Genomic DNA, 22,599 nt, shown 5'->3' with positions numbered 1-22,599 from the left:
GATTCAGAAGCGCCAGATTGTCATAGCAAAGTCAGAATTACCTCCTCTCCTAGGTTCACGAAACGGTCGTCCATAAAATGCATTGCTGTTCTGTTGTAAGTGATCTTAAAGATTCCTAAATGCATCTACTTTCGGAAGGTCAAATAAAGTGCTTTTGCTTTCGCCTAGAAACACACAGCGTCTCCCTGACATGGCTGCTTCAACACTAACTGCGGTTACTGAAACCACGCCTTCTTTCTTTGCGTGAACATTTGGGCGGCATTATGCTAATATTTCCACATAGTGAGGTAGATATGTGGGGGCGTGTTAGAATGAGCCGTTTTAGGGGGGCGTGGCAGAGTCTTAACTTTGATAAAGAATATCTCTTTGGATTTGAGACTTTAGTCTTTGCAACTTCAGGGATTTTATCTATGCACAATCAGCTTGTAACACTCCAAAGAGAAAGGAAAACTTGAAATCGCATCATATGACCCCTTTAAAGCAAATCTTCAGCATGTGATGATGTTCGGTCTGACCGCAACATCAGTGAGAGTGTTTAATATTCCTGTTTTTTCCTTTCTTGATCCTTTCCTAGGACATTCTCATAATGGATACAGAACTTTCTAAAACTGATGACAACTGTGGCGATCACTCCACTACTGAAGTAAGTCTTACCTTGTCTGCCTTTTGCATGTCTATACTCTGTCTTTCTCACTTTCACTTAACTGACACTTTTTCATGTATTGTGTGTTTTTTGTGTTAGTTAAACCTTACTGAATATTTCACATACTTGATCTTTTTTGTAATTTCACTAGTTCTGATAAAACATGTTGTAATAGGAAGGCATCTGCTTCCCCAGCAGGGCATGGAAAAAACACAGCAGTCCTTGGAACCCTGTGAGAAACCTGACGATAAACAGTCAAAATCTATGCAGGTGGGCATACTTTTTTTTTTAAACGATGCAACTCATTTTTGTAAATTATTTGCTGGCTAAATACATATATTAAAGCTCCTATTTATTACTTACATATTTGGATGGCTCTTAGAACTGCCTTTAATCCAGTGAATCTCAAAAGACAAGGGCATTTTAATCAAATGTTTATTGTCAAAAATGCACTTTTCTCTTTTATACCAGGATACAGGTTCTGGTTTAGATAAAGACGAGCAAGTTGATGTTGAGAGCCAACCAACGTATAAGGAGGGAAATAAGCAATTTCATCTCTATACTGGTTTATAATGTGAACAAAATTTAACTGCTGTTGCTTTGACTGCCAAAAATGTATATTGACTACCTAAAATATATATTGTACATTTTATTTTATTCTTTTTATAATATTTTATAATGACAATTATAGTATTATTATATTTATTTTTAAATTATTATGTAGCTGACCCAGTGCATTGTGATTGGCCGAACACCGCAAGCACTCGTCGGAAATGTAACGCTCTTACCATAATCGCCAGCTTCATCTTTCAAAATAAATGTAAAGACAGAGCCCGAAAGGGGAACAGAGTAGCGTGACAGACACAGTGATGAAGCTGGTATGTGTGCAGTACGCAAGCCACGGTTAAGACAGCTGACTCCACTGTGATGTGACCCCCTCTCTCTCTCTCTCTCTCTCTCTCTCGCGGGGGCGTGGCAGAGTCTTAACTTTGATAAAGAATATCTCTTTGGTTTTGAAACTTTAGTCTTTGCAACTTCAGGGATCTTATCTATGCACAATCAGCTTGTAACACTCCAAAGAGAAAGGAAAACTTGAAATCGCATCATATGACCCCTTTAAGTCTTTAACACTTGATTATTTTTATATATTCAGACATCACCCCTAAACTTTGAGCTTCATTGAAAACATGTTGTAACAAACTGGTTAAGGTGCTGCTGTTCATCTAGGAAACTTATGCAAGTCTAGCTTGGTATAGAAGCTGTTATTTCAACATGCCTTTGGGCTTTTTCAGCAATACGTTTTGTTTTTTAATTGGCCTAGCCTAAATAGCAGTAACCAAAGATAAAAGACAAGTACCTACATGCACATCAGAATGCTGGGTGGGATGTGACTCAAATTGTTGTGTAAGATCATCTAGCAGAGGTTGAATAAAGTAGCTCAATAACAAAGCAAATTGGAAGGCTACGATTTAAATACTTGTCTGAAGCGTGCATCAAATAGTGCTTTTTTGTCTGGCAACCGTGACAGGTTTACTAAAGTTTTTTTTTTTTTTTTAAATGACACTTCTGTTAGTTTATCATTTTGTATTCTGTCATTTTTTGCATTCTGTATTTTTTAGTCAATACAGATCATAGGCTAGATAATCACAATTTTAAAGTTATTTCTGAATCATAGGCTAAAGCTGCGTGCACACTAGCAGCAACTGCATGTCGCCAGAGGCTGGCGATGAGGTCATAGTGGGCGTTCTCACTACTGGCTGCCTAGTAACGAATCAGTTTTCGTTACATGGACGTAGTGTCCGTGACATCACCCGTAGGATTCTGAAGAGCGTTTTGCCGTCGCCATCTTCACCGCACGTCACTCCCGGATAATCGAAAATGGGCAAAGAGGCGGGAGATGGTTGCTGAAACCACATCCACTTAGCTCGATGGCGGTGACAGCAGCGGCAATCCACCTGTCACTCATGTGGCCACGCCCCTAATTATGCAGAACTTTAAGGGTTAATATAATTTAAACAGATGAGTTATAAAAAAATTCACCCCCCTCACAGTTGTCATGAAGGGCAAAATTAGCTATATAGACCAAAACCACTTTTTGCACCAGGCTGTAAACATATTTTCTTCTGTAAAATTGGGCATTTTAACATGGGGAGTCTATGGGACTGACTCCCTTTTGGAGCCAGCCTCTAGCGGCCAGGCGATGAATTGCAGTTTTAGTCACTTCCGTGTTGGTTTCACGAGAGAGACTGGAAGGTTGCCGCTTGAAACATATTGGAGGCAAAAGACTAAATATAATATAATATAATATAATATAAATCCGTACATAAAAACAAAAATTAATGAGAAACAGAGCCTGCTTTTTTCCATTGCGTATGTTTATCTACGGTAAAAACACAAACAGCCTCTCCTCCATCTTTCCGTCACAGCCTGAGCTGAGAGGAGAAAGATCACGAGCTCTACCGTCTTCTTTCCTATTGGCTGTCGCTCCCGAAAGTCGCTCTTCATTTGCATAAATTTGAAGAATTCTAAACTTTGTCGTGTCACTGGACACGCCTCATCCGGTCGCCAACAGTTGCTGACGCTCGTGTCGCCAGAAATTGCCAGCTCTTCACTGAAATGAATGGATCGTGTCGCTTTGCCGTTGCGCATCGCTTGCAGTGTCAACGGGGCTTTAGGGTTATATGCATTCTGCTCCTCATTACAGGCCGCTAGCAATGAGATCCCGGAAAAGATGCCTGCCACAGTGGTTGAGGCAACTGGAGAAGAGGAAAATCCAAAAGTAAGCACCCATCTTACCATTTTGAGTAAATACTGATGACCTTACCATTGCGTGTTTCCAGAGAACCAAAACGGGTGATCTGGACTTCATCCCAGTTGAACGGCTTTAAACCATATGACATTTTCACAGCAAAAAGGACAGAAGAAGAAACCCAGAAATCCATTTATGCCCCAGGTTGCCGCAAAGGTAAAAAATAAATAAATGAATGTTTACTTTTTTTAAATCCTCACAGTTGTTAGTTAATGGAAGCATGTGCTATTTTTTCAGAACAAAGGAACACAGAAGAAGAATGGAAACCAAAATGAAGACAGTGGCAGTGACCTTGCAGAGGTGCTGTAATGTCCTAGCAGTTCTTTTAATCATGTAACTCAAATAACTCTTGTGACACTGAAAACAAGGCTCAACCAGGTAAAGAATGAGAACTGAGAGATGTGGTATCCTAAATATAAAAACCCCACTGAGGCCTTCATAAACTGTTTTACGCTACAGGTCAGGTGGCAATAAATGAGCCGTGCATTGGCTTGCCTAACAATCAGTTGCACACAAAAGTGGAATTCTAAATGTCTGCAAACATTAAAAAGAGAAGTTGTCTCTAAAGGAAGCATTCTGTGCTTCTCTCTTTTTTTTATTAGTTTTGTATTTGTATTTTTGATTTAAAAAATGAACTGTTTTTTTTTTACTCATCAAGGAAAAAAATATTTCAGCTTGCAACAGCAAATGTTTGCAACCTGTGATGAAAACGAAACCACTCAAACACACTACCTTCCTATTTGACTCACAACTTCTGCAATTTCTGTTGGTTTCTGCATTGGAATTTTCCCTTCAAGTTCCCTTTTACACAATCTACTTTCTGGTTTGTTATTTTTTTTTGTTTTGTTTTTTTCCTAAGACTAAAGGCCACAAGAAGTCCCTCATGGAATGGCTGGATGAGTTCCGTTTAAGTGAAACTCAGAGAGAGGATGAGGAGGTTGGTTCTATAAATATAGATCCTTGTCTTTGTTTTCTAAAAAATAATTTGTTTTTTAGTTATCCTAAATGCATCTGTCACAGGATCTTGATGGCCTCATGGATTGGTGGAACACTGTGGAACGTGAGTTTGTCCTGCCATGTTTGTCCACTTTTAGAAACAACCCCCCAATACTTATTAGTTTAATCTAGTTAACAGCAATTTATTTTTAAAAAGGTTCTGATAGATGGTCCTTCATCTTTAGCTATTTTTCTCCCATTTTGTTTTTTTCCAAATCAGAATGGGAAGACATGCCCAAAAGTGACAACATGACAGAGAAAGAGGAAGCCAAGTAAGTCCCAATTCATTCTGTGTGCATGTGACATGACAAAGTGAATTTGACTGACCAATTGTCTTTTGCTCAGGGCTTTTGCTGTAACAGCTGAAAAGGTGCAAAAGGGCATACGTGTGTTTAACAAACTTTTCTCAGAACGGGCGGAAGGACTGTGGCAGCATGTGATCGACCTGCATGCCATTGCTGATGGCCTGGACCGCTTCAACAAGAAAACCAAGATTGCCCAGATCACTGGTGGCTCCACCAGTGCTGTGGGAGGTGTTGCTACCATAACTGGCCTCATCTTAGCACCTTTCACAATGGGAACCTCTCTGATCGTCACTGCGGTTGGCCTGGGTGTTGCCATGGCAGGTGGTCTTACCTCTGCATCTGCTGGGATATCCAGTACCGTCAACAACACTTTGGATCGCAGAAAGGTAGAGCGCATTGTGGAAGACTACCAGGCGAAGATGGCTGACCTTAACAAATGCATGAAGTTCATCAAGCAAGGCATTACAAACCTACGCAAGTTCAACCTGAATAAGATGAAGAAGAATGCATATAATCGAGACTTCCCTTGTTTTGACAATATCTATGAGGATGGCGCTATGGCGGGCAAAGCTATTCTAACCAATGCCAATGAAATTATGCGTGTGATGCAGATAGCCAATGCGGCGGGAACCACTGCGGCACGTGCTGTGCAGGTCGCTAGTATATCCACAGGTGTTCTGAAAGGGCTTTTTGTCGGGATGGACATCTATTTTGTGGCCAAGGACTCCCATGAACTGAAAAATGGTGCAAAGTCAGAATTTGCTGCCAAGATTAGAGAGGTGGCAGATCAGCTACATGAGGGCTTGATGGAATTTAACATAATCCGAGATGAGTTGCGGTTGACCACCACTCTGAAAGAAGACAAACCATCTTGACAAACCTCTGTAAACACTCCTCTGAGTTTATTATTACATTCACAATAGATGATATAAAATTGTATGGTTATAGAACTATACTGGCTTTCCTTATTCGACAGAAGAGGACATTTGGGATCTTAACTTGTTTTTATTACTTTATTCCCACTGCTTGTTAGGGTATAATTGCTGCTTTAATAATGCTAAAAGAATAGGAACTAATATATGTTCCATATATATATATGCTAAGGGTGGCCCAACCAGTTATTAGGTTTAGGGGGCAAACACGTTTTCACACAGGGCCATGTAGTTTTGGATTTTGTTTTCCCTTAATAATAAAAACCTTCATTTAAAAACTGCATGTTGTGTTCACTTGTGTTATCTTTTTCTAATATTTAAATTTGTTTGATGATCTGAAACATTAAAGTGTGACACGTGCAAAAAAATAAGAAATCAGGAAGGGGGCCAACACTTTCTCACACTACTGTATGTATATGTGTGTGTTTAATATACATAGTACACATATTATGTAAACACAAACCTTTATTTTGGATTTATTTTAGTTTGACAGCCCTTCTTTTAAGGGATAAGGAATGCTAGTTATTTCATTATTTATTACATTTAATTACTTGCAAATTTCTCATTGCCAAATATTTATCAGTCACTGATGGTCCTGTCTGTCTGTGTGTCCACATTAAGGCCAACATTTTTGATGGTTGACTGATATAATGTATTTTCATACAGTGAATATGGTAATGGATTGTGCTTATTTCATTTTGAATTTAAAATATATTATGAGGGTTTTCTAAAATGTTTTCAAGGCAGTTTTAATGTTACCTTATGTAACAAAAAAGGTAACATTTGTTATAATAAAGCTCAATACCTGTGCTAAAAGTGTCTGAAGAAACAGCCTTGTATTATGTCATTCGTGTAGTGGAAGTGACTCGCTGTCGTCATACTTGACACCCTGCTAAACAGCCCCGCTGGTCTGTCTTCACTCAACACAGATTTACCGGGTGGAGCTTGACAAAGTTTTGACAGTCCGTTTTTCTGAGAACCTAAGGTAGGCAAAACAGTACGGTGAAATATCGTCACGATTGTCAATTCTGCATGTTTATTAAATAAACTATTCGGCCAGGTTTCGGTATAGAAGAGTCTTTTGTGTTTGGCTGGACCTCCCATTTGTCATTCAAGATCAGACGCTTTCTCTGAGACTAGGAAAATCCGCTGGAAAAACAGAAAAAGCGATCAGTTTAGAAAAAGAATTCAACATTGAAAATGGAAGGATACAAAGTAAGCAAACCAAAGTGCATCTTAACGAATAGAAGTGTCGGGAGCGCAAGGCGTTGACGCGTATGATACTGTTTGCAGTTGTTTGGCATGAATGATGTCAGTGCCTGGCACTCTTTCGATTGTTTTTTAGAGTGCACTCCTGCCTGTGCTGTGTTGCCTACGCAATGCTTCATAAAAATATTTTCCATATTGTTTTCTATGATACATACATTGTGGAAGCATGGTTTTTCCTCAGGTTAGAAATGAAAAAGCGCAATATGATTCCAAAAGGAACGCTGAAGCAGGAAGCAGACTTCCCCTAAATTAGATAATATGTGGTTAAATGATGAGGTGAGGATCCCAGGTAGCAAACTGACTCCTATCCTATGCTTCCTATCTTGAGGTACCACAAGCTCCGATTCACAAAACGGGTCCGTATCAGAGTCCACTGGCACTTGCAACGGATCTGGAACAGGTCCAGTCCAAACCCTACCCGTATAGCTCATCCGTGGGTCGACACCTTATTCAAAATGGGTCATCTGGCCAAAACTAGCTATGGAAATATCTCAAATAGAGCTGACCAACATTAGATAGACCAGATTGCTCTATAAAAGCTTCGTATTCTGTAGGCGTGGTCTCCCTGTATTAATATAAATAAACCATAAAATCATTCAAAACCTGAAAAAAAATCTAACCTTTCCTTGGCCAATAACAATGAAACACTCTATAGAAAGTAGGTAATTGCAGACTAAATATATTGAATAGGTTTTACAGGAAAATAAAATGCAACCATAAATTGTACTACCAAAAACATTGTTTAATTTATTTAAAAACTTTAGATCTAAAAAAGTCAATAGTATTGATTCAGTTCATTAACTTTGTAAAATTAATGTTTACGAATGAATTAGTTCAATTCAGCTTTAAGGAATTCTACAGCAGACAAAAGTTTAATTAATCACTTTTGAGTCAGCTTGATGTTGATTTGAAGAAACAAAGGCGATTCGGCAATAAAGCAGCTCTGGAGAAAACAGTGATGTCATAATCCAGCTCAATTCAGTTCAAGTTTTGTCATCATGCATCATAGTGTCCAGTGGTGGACAGTAACGGAGTAGTTTTAATTCGTTACTGTACTTAAGTAAAATTGAAAAAGGAGTACTTTTTACTTTTACTGGAGTAATATTTTATTATATGTATCTGTACTTTTACTCAAGTACTTGATTTGTGTACTTCGTCCACCACTGATAGTGTCAGATCAGCCAAATCAATAATAATACTGAATATTCAGTGTCTTTTAGACTTCAACTAAGCAAGCCAGAGGTGTCGGTGGAATCCAGACTCCACCAGGTGACTGAAACAGAGAAAGAAAGAAAAAAAAACCTTGGGAGAGCCAGGTGTAGTTAGCTCAGCTCAGTGGTGTGTTTATGATTTCAGGCTGCATAACTAGTCCGACTGTGGACTGCTGTCATTCAGAATATTTCATCCAGCTCCTCCTGCTTGAACATCAGGATACGTCACACCAGCATTTGGTGGGAGGAGAAGTGTAGTCTGTCCAGCAGGGCTGCCGTTTATCCAGTAGTGGACAACTGGCTTAAAAGTGACTGTAAGCATGATAAAACTGCATTGTGGTCCTAGTAGCCCCTGGTCTGACACGTTCATTGCTGGCCATATGGGTCTGTGCAGAGGACTTGTCTGTTTCTTGTGGTCTTTGCTGAGAATCTGTGTCAATGGCTGTCAAGTTGTCGTGGTCTTCGCTGACATTCAGGACTGCGTTGTGGTCGTCTCAGGGTGCAGGTCCACCATCTGGTCTGGATACGGACCGGATCCATCTGACTATGGGCCTGTTTAGACCTGGTCACTTAATGTGTTTTCTCTGATCAGATAGCTATCTGATTTGTTAAAACAGTTCCATTTACACTTTGCCACATAAATGTGTCTCCACAAAATCTTCAGTTCCCGTGCTATACAAATTTAACAGGGTTCACGTCAATGAAATCTACAGATATGCGCTGCATTTTATTCATCATCAGCTAATTACAAAATCAAAGACCGCAACAAGAAAGAGAGCGGCATCAACACTGGAAAGATAAGTTAGTCTTACTACTAATGAAGATGATTGTGTGTTGAGCATCTGCAACTTAATCTGTGATTAAATGAATAGAAAGGGCAGATAAATCAAGCATAAAAGAACACTTTTATTAAGCATTTGTTATGTATAATTTAATAAGTATTTATTATGGAAATGATTATGGAAAATACTATAATTACTTAAAGGAAGTCAAGAAGTATTTAATGAACCACTGAAACATGTCTGGAGCTGATTGTCTATTTCTTCATAACCTGTGAAAGGGTTGGTTGTGATAATTAATTTTAATCTCTGTGGGCCTGGTCTGACAGAATAACGTCCATGGACATGAGTCCCGAAAGAGTCCACCCCAGAGAATGACCAGCTAGGGAATGGCATAAAAAAATCAAAGCGAGAGAAAACTCTTTTTATAGGTTTATGTGTGAATGTAAGATATTGACTGTATGTAAAAATCTATGGTACAATATTTTAGAATTATTGTAAATATTAGCTTATTAAATTAGCTTTTCAGAAAATACAAAGAGATATGTGCAAGGTAATTTTAAAGCATGACATTTAAAAAAATAAACTGCATTAACTGATTTCCAAGTAGGATTGATGTAATGGTGAATATTCTTCCATAGGTGTGAAAGTTGACAGAGTGACAATAAGTCAGAGGAAAACAACGAATCATTCAGGTGAGCAATATTATATGTCATTGTGTACCACACTTAAATATGCAAATACTTTTTAGCAACCACATATCTGAATAACCTCCCAATTTGTGTTGTGTTTTTTCCTTTGCTTGTGCTACAGGAAAAAGCAGATTCAATGTACAGGCGTTCAGACGTAGATGAGCACTCATCTGAGGTGAGACAGTACATGTTTAAGGGTTTAGGAACAGGAAGCTTTCACACTAAGGTAATTAGTTTGATGTAACCAGACTCTCTCGTAATATCTGGGCTTTCAATTGCAATGGTTAGTTGACTATTTTTTCTCTAGGATGAGAATTGTGAACTTATGGGCAATAATGACGGTCTGTTAGAGAACAGCAAAATTAAGGTCAGTTAATATGTTTTCTCTTAATGCACTTGAGAGTTGATGTTATGGTTTGATTTCTCAGAATACTGTTTTGAATCTGCATTGACTCTGCTTTACAATAAATAACATTTTGGAATATAGGCAGACTGCAAGGAAGAATCTGATTGAGTTATATGTAGAAAGTATACAGTAAATATAGCAATGGCATGTTTCTGAGAATAATCAACATCTTTTCCCAGAACAAGCTAACTGAGAGTGAGCTGTCGGCTCTCGATGATCAACCATCAGGCAACAATAACCCGAAGGTATGCTTGAATTTTATTATAAATGGTGTATATTTATATCCGATTCATAGTTTTCACTTTTTATGATGAAAATGTTTGTAGGATGTAAATTTTCTTCATTTATCAGGGGAAAGCTGCTGTTTTCAGCCGGTTGTTTAAAAGAACTCCTAAAAAGTGGACGAGTCACCCAGTGCAAGAGGTAGAACATTTGGTGTTACTTTAGACATTAAAATAACCAATTTAAGCCTATATGCTTTTTGATGACAAACAATGGAAGCTATTTTATATGTTGATATACATATGCTAGTTCAAATAAATTCATAGCATAATTTAAGTTGAAATGACACCGACCATGAGCACGGAGGTATCAGAATGTTGCTAATATCCATTTTCATCCATTTTGTGGCTTACATACATGCTTTGCACATAAAAATGTGCTCCATACATTATACCATACAGTTAGTGTCAGGCCATGAGACAGTACTATCTGTTACAACTAGGGGAGGCAAGTGACTTCTTCAGTGAAATTACCTACACATCAGCCAAAGCTTTGTTGTAACTACAGTAAACCTGTAATCACATCAGTGTGAATCACAATAGGTTGTGTAATGGCACAATAGGTTTGGATTAAAAAATAAATATTTAGTGCTCTAAGGACACTGGAACAGCTCAGATGATCCACCCTGTGTCCACAAAAACATACAGTAAACTGTATAAAATGTATTGCTGTAGTTGTGGTTTTATTTTATTTGATTACTGTTCAGTCAGTAAAATTAATGCTTTTATGTCACACATTACACAGAATAATGCTACCTACAGTTTTGAAGCTTGTCTTTGGTTTAGTTTCTGAATACTGTATGTCTGAGGTTACCTTCCTCTCTCTTTCTAAACAGGAAAAACTATCATTACAACATGGAGAGCTCTCAGCCCACAATCACAACCAAACACAAAACAACAACACCAAGGTGTTACAAAAGTGCAGTCTTGTTCATGCATTCATTAATTCTTAAATGAATGTCTTAAAGTTGACATTTTGCAATACTGTGTAGATTATGATATAATTTGTATAGCTTTGTATAATGTGCTGGTCTTCTGTCTCTTTACAGGAAGAACCAGCATTGAAAAGTGATGATTTTCCAGGCAGTGACAGTCTTGTAAGCTATAATGTCACTGAGGTTCAGTACGACCAATCACAATGGCCATAATGAATTCAAAGTCACACAAAATGTAATTCTAATTCTCAGATTAATTTCTTTAGGAGGAAAATTCCCTGTTTAATTTTCTCAAAACATCTCCTAGAGGAACTGGGGATACTTATGAAGAGGTATATTACTACAACAAAACAAAATTAACATATGACTGTCTGTTCAATTTATCCGTAGTATTTGTATATATATTTTTGCATTGCTACCACTGCCTTTCTGTTGATAATGCACAGTAGTTACAAGCTTTCTTCTTGTAGGACAGCCCACCATTACACATTAAACTGCTGGCCAGTAATGACAATCTCTTATATCTCTCTAACAACAACTTAAAGGTGCTTATCATGACCCTTTATTTATATTATATACAGTAGAATATATTTATAATGTTGTAATTGCTTAGTCACGTGCTTTTCACAGTTACTGTCCCTTTTTCTACAGGATAACTCAGGGAAGCAAAGTAGCACTTTCCGCAGTTCCCCAAAACCAGCATTACGTTTTCCTGCTGAAACGGTGAAGCAGCTTCCTCTTCTTATTGCTGTATTTACAGTAGATTGTTGACAATGTTCACAGTTAGCATGTACTTTTATACCATTTTTAATCAAATGTAGGATCCGCTAAGTGAGCATAGTGAATTTACAGACTGGGATTATATGTTCTTGGACACTGGCATTGAAAAGGTACTTCACCAAATCGGTAATGATTTTAAGTTGCCTGCAAAGGTAGATGATGTTGTGAAAAAAAATGCTGAACTGTTTCCTCTATTTGATAGAAATCTATTGCAGTGCCCAGAAAATGTCATGATGAGAAACTCTCTAACAGTAATAAGGTAAGCCTTTCTCTCACTTTTTATGCAGAGGAGCACTTGTTTTCTCTTCTGAGGGTCAAAAAGCAGTATACATAGGCAGGAATATTGCAAGAAAATAAAAGCTCATAATTCCACTTGCCACAAACAATAGTGGAATTGGGCTTTTTGTTTGCACTTGAAATTATTTACAGTGTCAGTTCACATATTCTGCATAAAATCTTTTGGTGATAACATCCTTTCAGGTTGTGTCATTTAGAGTGAAGAGAACTCTACCTAGAATGTCCACGTTTTCATCCAGTACCCAGGTAGTGTTAACACTTTTATTTTTAAATATCACTTGATATTTAATTATCATACTCTAAAATCTTTATATAGGGTTCAGATCAAGAAGATATGATTGAGGAGCCTATGGAAATGCAGCAACTGGGGACAAATGAGGTGAGTTATTGTTGCAATGAGTATGTGAATGAGTGTACATTATGGACATTGGAGTTTATTGCTCTGGCCACATCTGCAGTCCTTTACATTTTCTTGTACTCCTTCTATGGTGTATCAATATCACATTATGCCATCACATGATTTCCTATTCTCTGAATGTTTTAGGACTGTACTTTTGAAATCCTGCCAGTGGAGATGGCTGCCTACCCAACAGATTTAAATTCTTTAGAGACAGATGTGGTATATTATTATTTTATTATGATGCAATAATGTTAAATTGGGTTAATTATGAAATCTTTTTGAACCTTTTATTTCTTTCTTGCTCTCTTTTCACAGGATGATGACCTGATGGACTGGTGGAAAACTGTTGAGGGTGAGTTGGGTCAAATTACTTGATTGCCTATTATGGACATGCAAAACTACGTTTTCAAAAATGACTAGTCTCCTAGAAGACCAGCTTGCTAATCTTTCTTAAAGAAGTCCTTGTATAATTAGGCTTATATATAAGAAAAAAGTAGATGAACCTCTCTAATCTTAGTCGACTAAAATTTGTCAGCTGGACAATTGGTCAATCTTTGTTCCTCATCTCTGTTACTATACCTAGTTTAGATCACTGTTCGAACATTCATGATTTACTGACTTTTGACAGGTTGGAGTGAATGGAATAAAACAGCTAATTTTCAGGAAGAAGACGAGAAGCTGTGAGTAAATGTGAATTTTTTAAATCGTCTAATTGCCGCCAGTGACCACTGATCTTTTTTAAAAAATGTTTTGCCAGGGCTGTCGAGGCTGTTGCAGACCGTGTGTTCATGGCGGCCCGTCTCTTCGTCAGCCTGTTCAACCAACGTGGAGCTTCTCTGCAACATCGCATTTTAGAGTTGCTTGCTCTGGCGGACACTGCTGACAGCTTCCATAAGAAGACCGTGAGCGCAGCTGTGGGAGGGGGCGTAGCTAGTGTGGCAGGGGGCATAGCCACCATTACTGGCCTCATCCTGGCACCCTTCACCTTTGGCACTTCCACTATCGTCACTGCAGTGGGTATCAGTGTGGCAACAGCTGGAAGCATCACCTCAGCCACAGCTAATATCACGGATGCTGTTCAGTCCAAGATGGATCGCAAGAAGGTGGAGAAGATGATCCAAGGCTACCAGAATGAGATCAGTGACATCAGAGATTGTCTGGAGTTCATGCAAGTATGTTTAGCATTCCATCTGTGTGTCATCTGTCTGTATGCCAGTCTGTCTGTTTGTCGATCTGTCTTTCTGTCTGTCTGTCTATCTGCGTCTCACTTCTGATTTTTCTTTTGTGTATGTAGGAAGGAATGAACACCCTGCAGGAATGGGATTTTAAGGGGTACTCTGAGAGTGTGGTCAACACAAGTCTTAGCCGTAACATAAAGCATGTAATGAAGGAAGGTGGACGAGCAGGTAAAGCCCTTATGATAAACACTGATAGGCTTATCAACACTGTGAAAGTTCTAGGTGTTGCAGGAGGTGCTGCCAAAGCCGCCAAGGCCATCAGTATCACCACTGGGGTCATGTCCACTCTCTTCCTCGCCCTGGATGTCTTCTTTCTTGCCAAAGACTCCAATGAACTTCACAAAGGTGCCAAGACCAAATTTGCCTCCAAGATCCGGGAAGTCTGCAAAGAGCTTCAACATGGCCTACTGGAACTAAACAAAGTGAAGACTCAGCTTCAAAAGACCATGGATGGAATTGAAGTGGAAGAATATGAGGAAGAGGAGGAGGATGAAGACCGATGTGAGTCAGATCCTGTTAAACTAGCTCTGCTTGAGCAAGAAATTGATCAGTTGGAGGACAAACTTGACCAGAAAACTATGCAGCAGCAAATGAACCAAAGCAAGAGAGGAGATTCTGAGAAAAAATAAATAAAATGAGTCAAAGAGACAACTCAATGAGCTAACATATAGAAACAACAAAAGCACTAAATTCAAAGATTTGAAAGAAAAAAAGGAGAGTGGGAAGAAACAAAAATGAAGAGGAATAATGCATTTTATTTGAAAAGACTTGGAGTGATTTAGAATATAGAAAAAAGAAGACTTTACACAGATGTTAAGGGGCTGATTATAAGAAGAATTGAACACCTCTGGGTTAAAGAGACAGAAAGAAAATAATTGAAATGAAAGCAAGGGGGATAAGAAGCCTATAAACACTCATGTGCTATTCAGGAAAATCAAAGTAACAGATTATATACTTAGAAGTAAGAGAGTACTTAGACAACTAGATAGACAACTAGATTTGCATTTCTTCAAATAAATACCATTGGATGGAAGGCAGCTCATGATTCATGTTAAAGTTTTAAGTAAGACTATAGGTTTCAGGTTTTAATTCTATATAAATGAAATGCTGCATCAGAAACATTTTGCCACTCAGCACGCATCTTTTATTTTCTGTATGCTACACACGATCAACCTAGATTCTTGTTGTAATTCAACTTAAATTGTTAAATATATGATAATCACAATTAAGTTAAGATAATCAAAATTAAGTATGCAGACAAAACATTCAAAATGAATTTTTAGTGATTGTGGGTTTAAAACAAACCACCGAACTTTGATATTTAAGGTACAGTTCAGTCTTGCAAGCATTGTAAATAAATTCATGAGAATATGTGTGAAAAAGCAGACCACTGTAAAAATGTGAAGGGCTAACAGCATAAGTCAAAAACTTAACCCTCAACCTGTTTCCCACGACCTATAGTCTATAATTAAGATTTTCACAATTGGCTAGTGTGGTTTACAACACAAAAAATCTGTTTGTTTCAGTTCCTGCAGCATTATATCCAGGAAGCATTATTTTGTAGCTAAAAAGGCATCTGGATTTATTTTCTTTATGAGTGTGGAAATGAGCAGTTATTGGAGCTAGTTCATGTGTTACAACACATGAATCTTTGGGGTATGTGCAGGTGACACAAGTTTGAATTATGATCTTATTTCGTCCTCTCTGCCCACTAAATAAAAATGGCAACAAAAAAAAAAAAGCACTTTTTATGCATCAAAGATGTAATATATTTTTGTTATTTTCTGTATTATTTATTTTTATTGTATATTGTACATACATTTTTTTTTTTATAAAAAGCATTTTCTGTTTTCTGTTAGTCATGTAAGTTGTTTGATTTTGATTTATTTCTAGAATGCTTTGTGTAGTAATTTTTCTCTGGATTTATGCAATGCATAAAGTGTTTATTATTTTTTAAAAATAAAATGCAGAATGAGTTTTTGTATTTATTTAGTAATAAATAGCTTAGCCCTTCTCTTATAAAACACCAATTTATTAAATCGAAAATGAATCTTTATTGGCAAACATGTTGAAGATTAGCCGACAGGCTGTCGAGTCATTAAGTTATGAGATATTTCCTCACAAGTTTATTCAGCGTACTCTGAAATCGAGATTAGCATCTATCTATTATGACAATATCATCTCCTCCTTCCATTCACGGCATCCAAAAACAGCGTTGAGCTTCTTTTTGCTAACCTTTAAGTCTAAGGGCCTCTGATAAAAGCCACCTGCAGCAGAGCCATAAGTCACAGCTAGAGCTGTGATTGAGGATGCTTCTGCGACCTCAAATGACAAATGGGACACCATACACAGTCTCATAAACTTTTAACACGTACAAGCTTTGCACTTAACATCAACTGTGGCATTTTTGACAGGGCCTCATGTTTCTCTGCTTGTGTGTACATATAGGACTAAGGCTGAAAGAAAGGGAGAGGGTGCCCTCTGCTGTTGAAGCATATGTTTGGTATTTAGGGTATTTATAGTTTTTAGGTATTTAGGTGTTTCTATTTTTTTAACTATTATAGTATGATGGCATCAACTCTTCTCAGAAGATTGTATGATGACATTTGGGAGCTAAGCATTTGCACAGTCCTACACATAACCAAACATGAGTAAACTTGCATTCGTTAAATTATCAAATTAATCTGAATGTGCTCCATTACAGGGGACAGCAACAAACTAGATATAAAGCTATAAAAAAGCTTAATATTTTGGTTTACAAATAAGAAGCAGGATTTTTTTTTTTACCCTTCACTTTGTGCTTAATGCTTCACCTGCATTAATGTTCTGCTTAAACACAGTATTTTAGATTGCAAGTTTAAAGAAATCCTGCTGCAACCTACAAGCAATATTTACTTGCAATGTGCATTTCCAATATCCATTAAATATGTTTGATGGAAAGAAGCAAACTAATGTTACATCATGCTCTTTACTTTATATAACCATCGACTCACCGCCCCTAGGACATACAATTCAGCTTAGGATATACAGTTCTTGCTATTGAAGCATATATTTTAGACTGAGTCACACGGAGAAAAAAGAAACAAGTGTGGGTTAGAGCACTCAAGTAGACATAAGCACACGCAAAGGAAAAGAAGTACAGGGCAATACAGGACAAGATAACTGGCCAACAGTAAAATATGTCATACTTTATATAAAATGTATAGAATAATAACAGATGTATTCAATTATTGCATTGGCAGTGACTATTTGAGAACGATCAAACACGGATGACATTTTCATCACACCTGTCTCAATGCAATTACAGACATCATTTGTCCCATTAACTGTGAGATAATCTTGAGTGCTCTCATTATTATGAGCTATTCTGAGATATCTGTAGAGACCGTTTTAATTATAGGGGAAGGAGAAAGAGAAAGACACTTAAAATAGATCAAAATGTTACACTTTCCTTTATAATCATCTTCATTTGAATCACCAGTTCCCAAAAATTCAAGGATCTAGTTGCATGTCTGTAATTTCTGGCATTAAAGCAAAAATGAATGCATTATGCTAATTTCAGTGAGTATGAGTGACTTAAAAAGGTTCTTGACCTTGTGCTAAATTCAACCAGCCGGTAAAATACAGTAAACTGAACAAAAAAGTTATACTTTGCCTGTTTCACATGTATTTCAAATAAATTTGAAAATAACAAGCCACTTAATTTTATACGGTGTCTTGATTAAATCCCTGTCCAAAAGGCAGAAATATGCAAGATATGGCTATGTCAGGTTATTATATATATTTTTCTGTAATCAAATAATCATTATTTGGTCTGCTGTTGATATACAGAAATTTCGGTAACACCTTACAATTTGGTTTACAGTAATGCATTAAATAACATTAACAGCGAACAGTTCCTTTTTTACTGTATTTATTCATTTTTGTTAACATTAGTTTAAAAATACAACTGTTAATTAATGCTTAGTTCCTTTAAATAATATTAACCAATACAACTTTTGATTTTAATAATGTATTAACAATAATTAACATTAATAAATGCTTTAGAAGTATTTAATTGTTAATTCATGTTAAAGTAGTTAACTAATGACAAAAAAGATAATGGTATTACCGAGATTTCCTTATTTTTTCAAATGCTTCTCGTTTTAAAAGAAAAGAAAAACAAAAGAAAACAATTAACAGCTACCTCTAAGAATACATTTACAACTAAGCTACTTCATATCTATAATGCTAATTCACACCAACATGTTTTACTGTAGGTGCAGTGCAACATTTGGTCATTCACTGCCCTTTGAATTCTTACGTTTATATTAATTACATTTGTTCTGTTGCATCAATGATATACTGAATATATTAAATAATAGATGTGTGTTGCACATGTCAGTAACTGACGCTCCTATCTATATTTATGTCTACAGGAGAGGATAGAAAGGATGGAGACAAATCTACACAAATACAACTAGAACAAAATCTGCAATGTCTTTTAAAGTGAAAATCCTTCCCTATTCTTATGTCCTAAACTCTAATCAACCCAGCATGTTGATGCCACTGGGCTATCATTTGTTTTCCAAACCCCTAATTTACCACCCACACATGACTTTTCCCTTTTCCCTGTCTCTTCCTTATTAAATCTCTTTCCATTTTGAATATTGTGGAAGGTGTTTTTATCCTCTGCACTGATTCTTTCAATTCATTCTTCCCTTTTCTACTTCTTTTTTTTCTGGAAGCGTCTGAACTGACTCTGTATTGCCAAAGCTGCCTTTTCCGTCTCTGGCGCATCCAGATCAATGTCGATCTCTTCTTCGGGTTCTTGTGTAGGGTTCTTCCCCGCTTTGTCCACTGGTTTCTCCTGGGGGGCTGAGTGGCACATAGAAACATTGACAATGTCAATGGCATAGTAAAAGGATTTCTTACATTTCTGAAGCCAGTGTGTCCCAATTCAGGTTAAATCCTGTTGCATAAATTGTTTATACATTTTAATACCACAGAACTGTAATGTATGCAACTATTCTAATATCTCGTAACAGAACATATTTTCATGGTTAAAACTGAAGTGTCTATTTGTTTCAATGTTTAAATATTTTCTTGTATCTTAGATTAATATGCATGGATGTGCCAAATCCTGGAAATGAGTTGGCATTTTATCACTTCCGGTTTCATCTACCCAAAGTCAATGTGTTTTTTAACTGGATTTTTGGTTAAATGACTAAAATAAGGCCAGTAGTTAAACAAGCTTAAGATATTTTCACATTTTTAAAATATATAAGTAATACTCCCTTTACTTTACTTGTGTTGAAAAGGAAGCTACAGAGTTTGTCGGGAGCATTTCATGTCATCACGCCGAACAGGTGTTCATCTACTCACTAATTTGCTTTCACAGCTCTTGGGAGCTATTCTAATTCAGATTTATTTATGTAATAATTTTTTAAAAATAACATAACATTATAAATAAAGACTAAAAGTTGTTGGAAGCTTAATGGTGGTGATGTTGAAGTTATGCGACTGTGGGATAGTTGGTTTATAGCCTACGTTTAGCTTTTTAATTAATTTTTGCGATTGCATTTGCATTGCAATTGCATTGCAAATTTCTTAAAGATGTGTTCATTTGTGAAGATTATTATTATGAACAAAACATGTAAGAATAATAAACTTTTGTTGGTCACAGAGCTTATTTTTTGCAATAATCTAAAAGCCAGTGTAAAACATCCTATTGGGTTTTTTGTTGAGGGAAACCAGGGTGATGCTAACTTCGGGGTTGGCCTACAAAAATACATAATCACTGCAGCACACTATTTGCAATTATTTTTATTCAACCAATTTTTGCACTTCTGTTTGGTGTCACTAGACTAGAGGCACACAAATGACACACTTCAGCTTAAAGGGATAGTTCACTCCAACTGACTTCTATTGTATGGACAAAACCAGCTGAAACATTCTTCAAAATTTCTTATTTTTAAATGAAATGCTGATGGGACATGCAACGTTAGGGCTTTGGTGAGATGAAAGGGTAAGTCAGCTGAATATACACTGACGTTATGGGAATAACCAACCTACACTAGACTGCAATAAAGAACTGTCTCCTGAGTGAATGCGTGCTTGAGTTCTCATGGGTATACTATGCACGTGTGCTTTTTTGTTAAGAGAATGGAGAGAGAGAACTGAACTGATTCTTTATGATAAAAATAGTAAAAACAGATAAAAAATCTGACTGAACTGGTAGACACCTGTATTGTGGTAGGTTACACTTATATTTGTACAACTATAAACCTGGCCTTATGTAACCGTACAGTTCTGGTGGAGAACAAAATATGGAGGAGTTTTCAAGAAGTCAATTATGAAAAATTCAAACGTGGTGTAATGAAATGCATAAACGCACCTTTTTTATCTGTGGCGGGCCCCTGAGTGCTGTTGGGAGGATCAGATGAACTGTTCTGTAAGAACGAGACCGCAACTACCAGGTTTATCATTGTGTGAAAGCATTTATACATGCAGTATAAACAAAAATAACAACATTTGTGAAATTTTATGTGGTCTGCCATTAAATTAAAAGCTGATATGAGCTTTATGAGTCGTGTGTTAGGATTCTGAGTGATAAAGACCCCTTAATCCCCATCGGTTTAATCCTCCTTTTTCAATTCTGTGTGCAATCTGGAACAGTGGCACTCAGCCCTGTAGAGGATCCCCATAACATGCAAGCTTCTTGTGTCTGTGTGTGTGTGTGTGTATTTTATATATATATTTTTAAATTAATTTATCCTTGATGACATTTGTAGTTGAAGAACAGGGATCCAATAAACATTTACATTTATGGTCCACAAATATCATATCTATCTGTTTGATATATTAAATGAAAGTGTGCTTTTGTATTTTTGTTAAAGAGACAATCCGTCACCATCCTTATGTTGCCTTTTCAATGTGCACAGCATGAGTAAACTACTTGAGGCAAAAATGCATTCAGTATATCTGTGACCTTGCTTCTTCAATTACGAGAACAAATTAGCCTTGAGATGATGCCCTAGATTTGAGTTATTCATATAGACACTGACATCCAAAATGTGTCAATTTATGTTCATGTATTTCTTGCGTTACTTAATTGAATGTGTACTTTCAGCAATGAATTGATGGTTAACCTGAGAAACTCCATGATATTTGCTTTAAGCAGTTAATATACTGTAAATACTTCTTACATATTATCTATAGAGCACAGAAAATGTCATCAAGGGAGACGAAATAGAACATTGCCTAAACACACACACACATACACATATTATCCACTCTCTTGCTTCAAGGGACTCTTTCAAATGCAAATCTCTGCAGCCCTCCCTCTATAATCCTTTTTTTGTTTTTTGTTTTGGAATGAGAGAACCTCTTCACCTTACTCTAACTCTGAATCTGCCTCAGCTTCCCCTCTCTAGTATGTTTTAAAGCATCCATACATCCACCACACTCTCTGAGCTGTCAGATAAAATCCCTTTGAGCGTAAAAACATGACAACTTTAGTCTCAAGAATTTTCATTTTCTGTCTTATAATTTGCCAAAAGTAGGTTATATGAGTATTATGTAGACTTTTGACACTTCTGGCTTCCACACTTAAAAGACATGATGATGGGGGGGGGATACCATCCAGCCAGCTAGCGCCCAGTGTTGTCCATAACTTTTTCTCTGCTATATTACCTTACCTTATTTTCACTCTCACACATCAGTGATACACACCAGCCTCACACGGCACAATCTCCATCTGCTAATTAGCCAAGCTCATATCAGCAAGGTCAAGCTCCCCTGAGCCACTTATTAATTGGCAATTAATGGGACACACAAAAAGAATGTAAAGCACCACATTTGAATTTTAAACCAGGGGAATCTAAAGATTAATATTTTCTCATTGAGTAAAAAGCACTGTAAAATGCATTGTAAAATGTATAAAGGGATGGCTTAGCTGTCAAGCCACCTCTAATTTCTCTTCAGTAAAGATGAAAAACATAACCCTTTTATATTTCTCAAGAGAAATTACTGAAGAGAAATTAGAGGTGGCTTGACGAATCAATGTACTCTTCAATACAACCTACATGGCTCAAAGGATTTAAATTATTTAACCCTTTTTTGGCCTCAACAAAGAATATATTCACATTGAAGGTAATACTATAGATATTTATTATTTTATTATGAAATTCGAATTAACTTTAAAGTAACTGGTTTATCAGATTTAAAATAACAAACGAACACTCACCTCACTCATAGTTCTGAGAGAAGTCGAATGCCTTGTTGGGCTCGCGGGAGAATTTGTAGCGTGACTCAGAAACACTAAATAAATTGAATCGAAATTTCTCCTTTTTTTGTCCGGGTGCTTTAAAATTATGTCAGAACAACTGAACCGAGAATATTATGCTGAGAACTGAATCTCAATCTCTCATCCCGGAAAACACGCCCCTGCGCGCACTCTCTCTCTCTCTCTCTCTCTCTCTTGCTCTCGCTCTCGCTCTCTCCCTACCGTTAAGTAACTTGTGCATTGTTTTACTTACTTGTTTTTGACATATCCGACCGAACTACAAACAGTGATGTCTGTGAGAAAGATATATTCACTCGACAAGCTCACGCATCTGCGCCGCCGCGCGCTCAATCCACTCAG

The 22,599-nt window shown here is 37.0% G+C and overlaps 3 protein-coding genes and 1 long non-coding RNA gene across 6 annotated transcripts in view; 2 read left to right on the top strand and 2 right to left on the bottom strand.

Moving 5' to 3' along the window:
* LOC107659387 (apolipoprotein L6-like) overlaps positions 1–5,832 on the top strand; it is a 19,586-nt gene extending 13,754 nt beyond the window's left edge. For 2 of the 3 annotated variants that reach the window (XM_016448304.1, XM_016448306.1), the window contains 10 exons: positions 575–643; positions 839–913; positions 1,115–1,180; positions 3,348–3,422; positions 3,552–3,608; positions 3,690–3,752; positions 4,312–4,389; positions 4,473–4,512; positions 4,669–4,720; positions 4,794–5,832. In XM_016448304.1, coding sequence (XP_016303790.1) covers positions 575–643; positions 839–913; positions 1,115–1,180; positions 3,348–3,422; positions 3,552–3,608; positions 3,690–3,752; positions 4,312–4,389; positions 4,473–4,512; positions 4,669–4,720; positions 4,794–5,628 — 1,410 coding nt within the window. In that variant the 3' untranslated portion in view covers positions 5,629–5,832. The remainder of the gene's footprint in view (positions 1–574; positions 644–838; positions 914–1,114; positions 1,181–3,347; positions 3,423–3,551; positions 3,609–3,689; positions 3,753–4,311; positions 4,390–4,472; positions 4,513–4,668; positions 4,721–4,793) is intronic. The other variant, XM_016448303.1, reaches the window with a different exon arrangement.
* A 331-nt stretch (positions 5,833–6,163) lies between these two features.
* Positions 6,164–14,616, top strand: LOC107659381 (uncharacterized). Its single transcript, XM_016448294.1, has 20 exons — positions 6,164–6,670; positions 9,586–9,639; positions 9,758–9,862; positions 9,944–10,003; positions 10,222–10,287; positions 10,394–10,465; positions 11,160–11,231; positions 11,373–11,441; positions 11,525–11,590; positions 11,729–11,803; positions 11,910–11,981; positions 12,080–12,148; positions 12,241–12,297; positions 12,519–12,581; positions 12,652–12,714; positions 12,880–12,954; positions 13,051–13,087; positions 13,364–13,415; positions 13,493–13,907; positions 14,030–14,616. Exons 3-20 carry the CDS (start codon positions 9,773–9,775, stop codon positions 14,600–14,602), a joined length of 2,046 nt encoding a protein of 681 aa, XP_016303780.1. The 5' UTR covers positions 6,164–6,670; positions 9,586–9,639; positions 9,758–9,772; the 3' UTR covers positions 14,603–14,616.
* Positions 14,617–15,037: 421 nt separating this feature from the next.
* LOC107659384 (uncharacterized) overlaps positions 15,038–22,599 on the bottom strand; it is a 16,037-nt gene continuing 8,475 nt past the window's right edge. The window contains exon 3 of the long non-coding RNA XR_001630902.1: positions 15,038–15,114. This is a non-coding gene — a long non-coding RNA (uncharacterized LOC107659384). The remainder of the gene's footprint in view (positions 15,115–22,599) is intronic.
* On the bottom strand, positions 18,023–22,385 carry LOC107659383 (Purkinje cell protein 4-like protein 1). Its single transcript, XM_016448299.1, has 3 exons — positions 22,201–22,385; positions 20,350–20,404; positions 18,023–18,830 (listed from the first exon to the last, which is right to left on the bottom strand). The coding sequence occupies exons 1-3, from the start codon at positions 22,207–22,209 to the stop codon at positions 18,679–18,681; spliced, it is 216 nt and encodes a 71-aa protein (XP_016303785.1). The 5' UTR covers positions 22,210–22,385; the 3' UTR covers positions 18,023–18,678.

Source organism: Sinocyclocheilus anshuiensis, unplaced genomic scaffold (genome assembly GCF_001515605.1).
Source record: "Sinocyclocheilus anshuiensis isolate Anshui unplaced genomic scaffold, SAMN03320099.WGS_v1.1 scaffold940, whole genome shotgun sequence".
NCBI classification, from domain to species: Eukaryota; Metazoa; Chordata; class Actinopteri; order Cypriniformes; family Cyprinidae; genus Sinocyclocheilus; species Sinocyclocheilus anshuiensis.
This window is presented reverse-complemented; position numbering and strand designations above follow the sequence as displayed.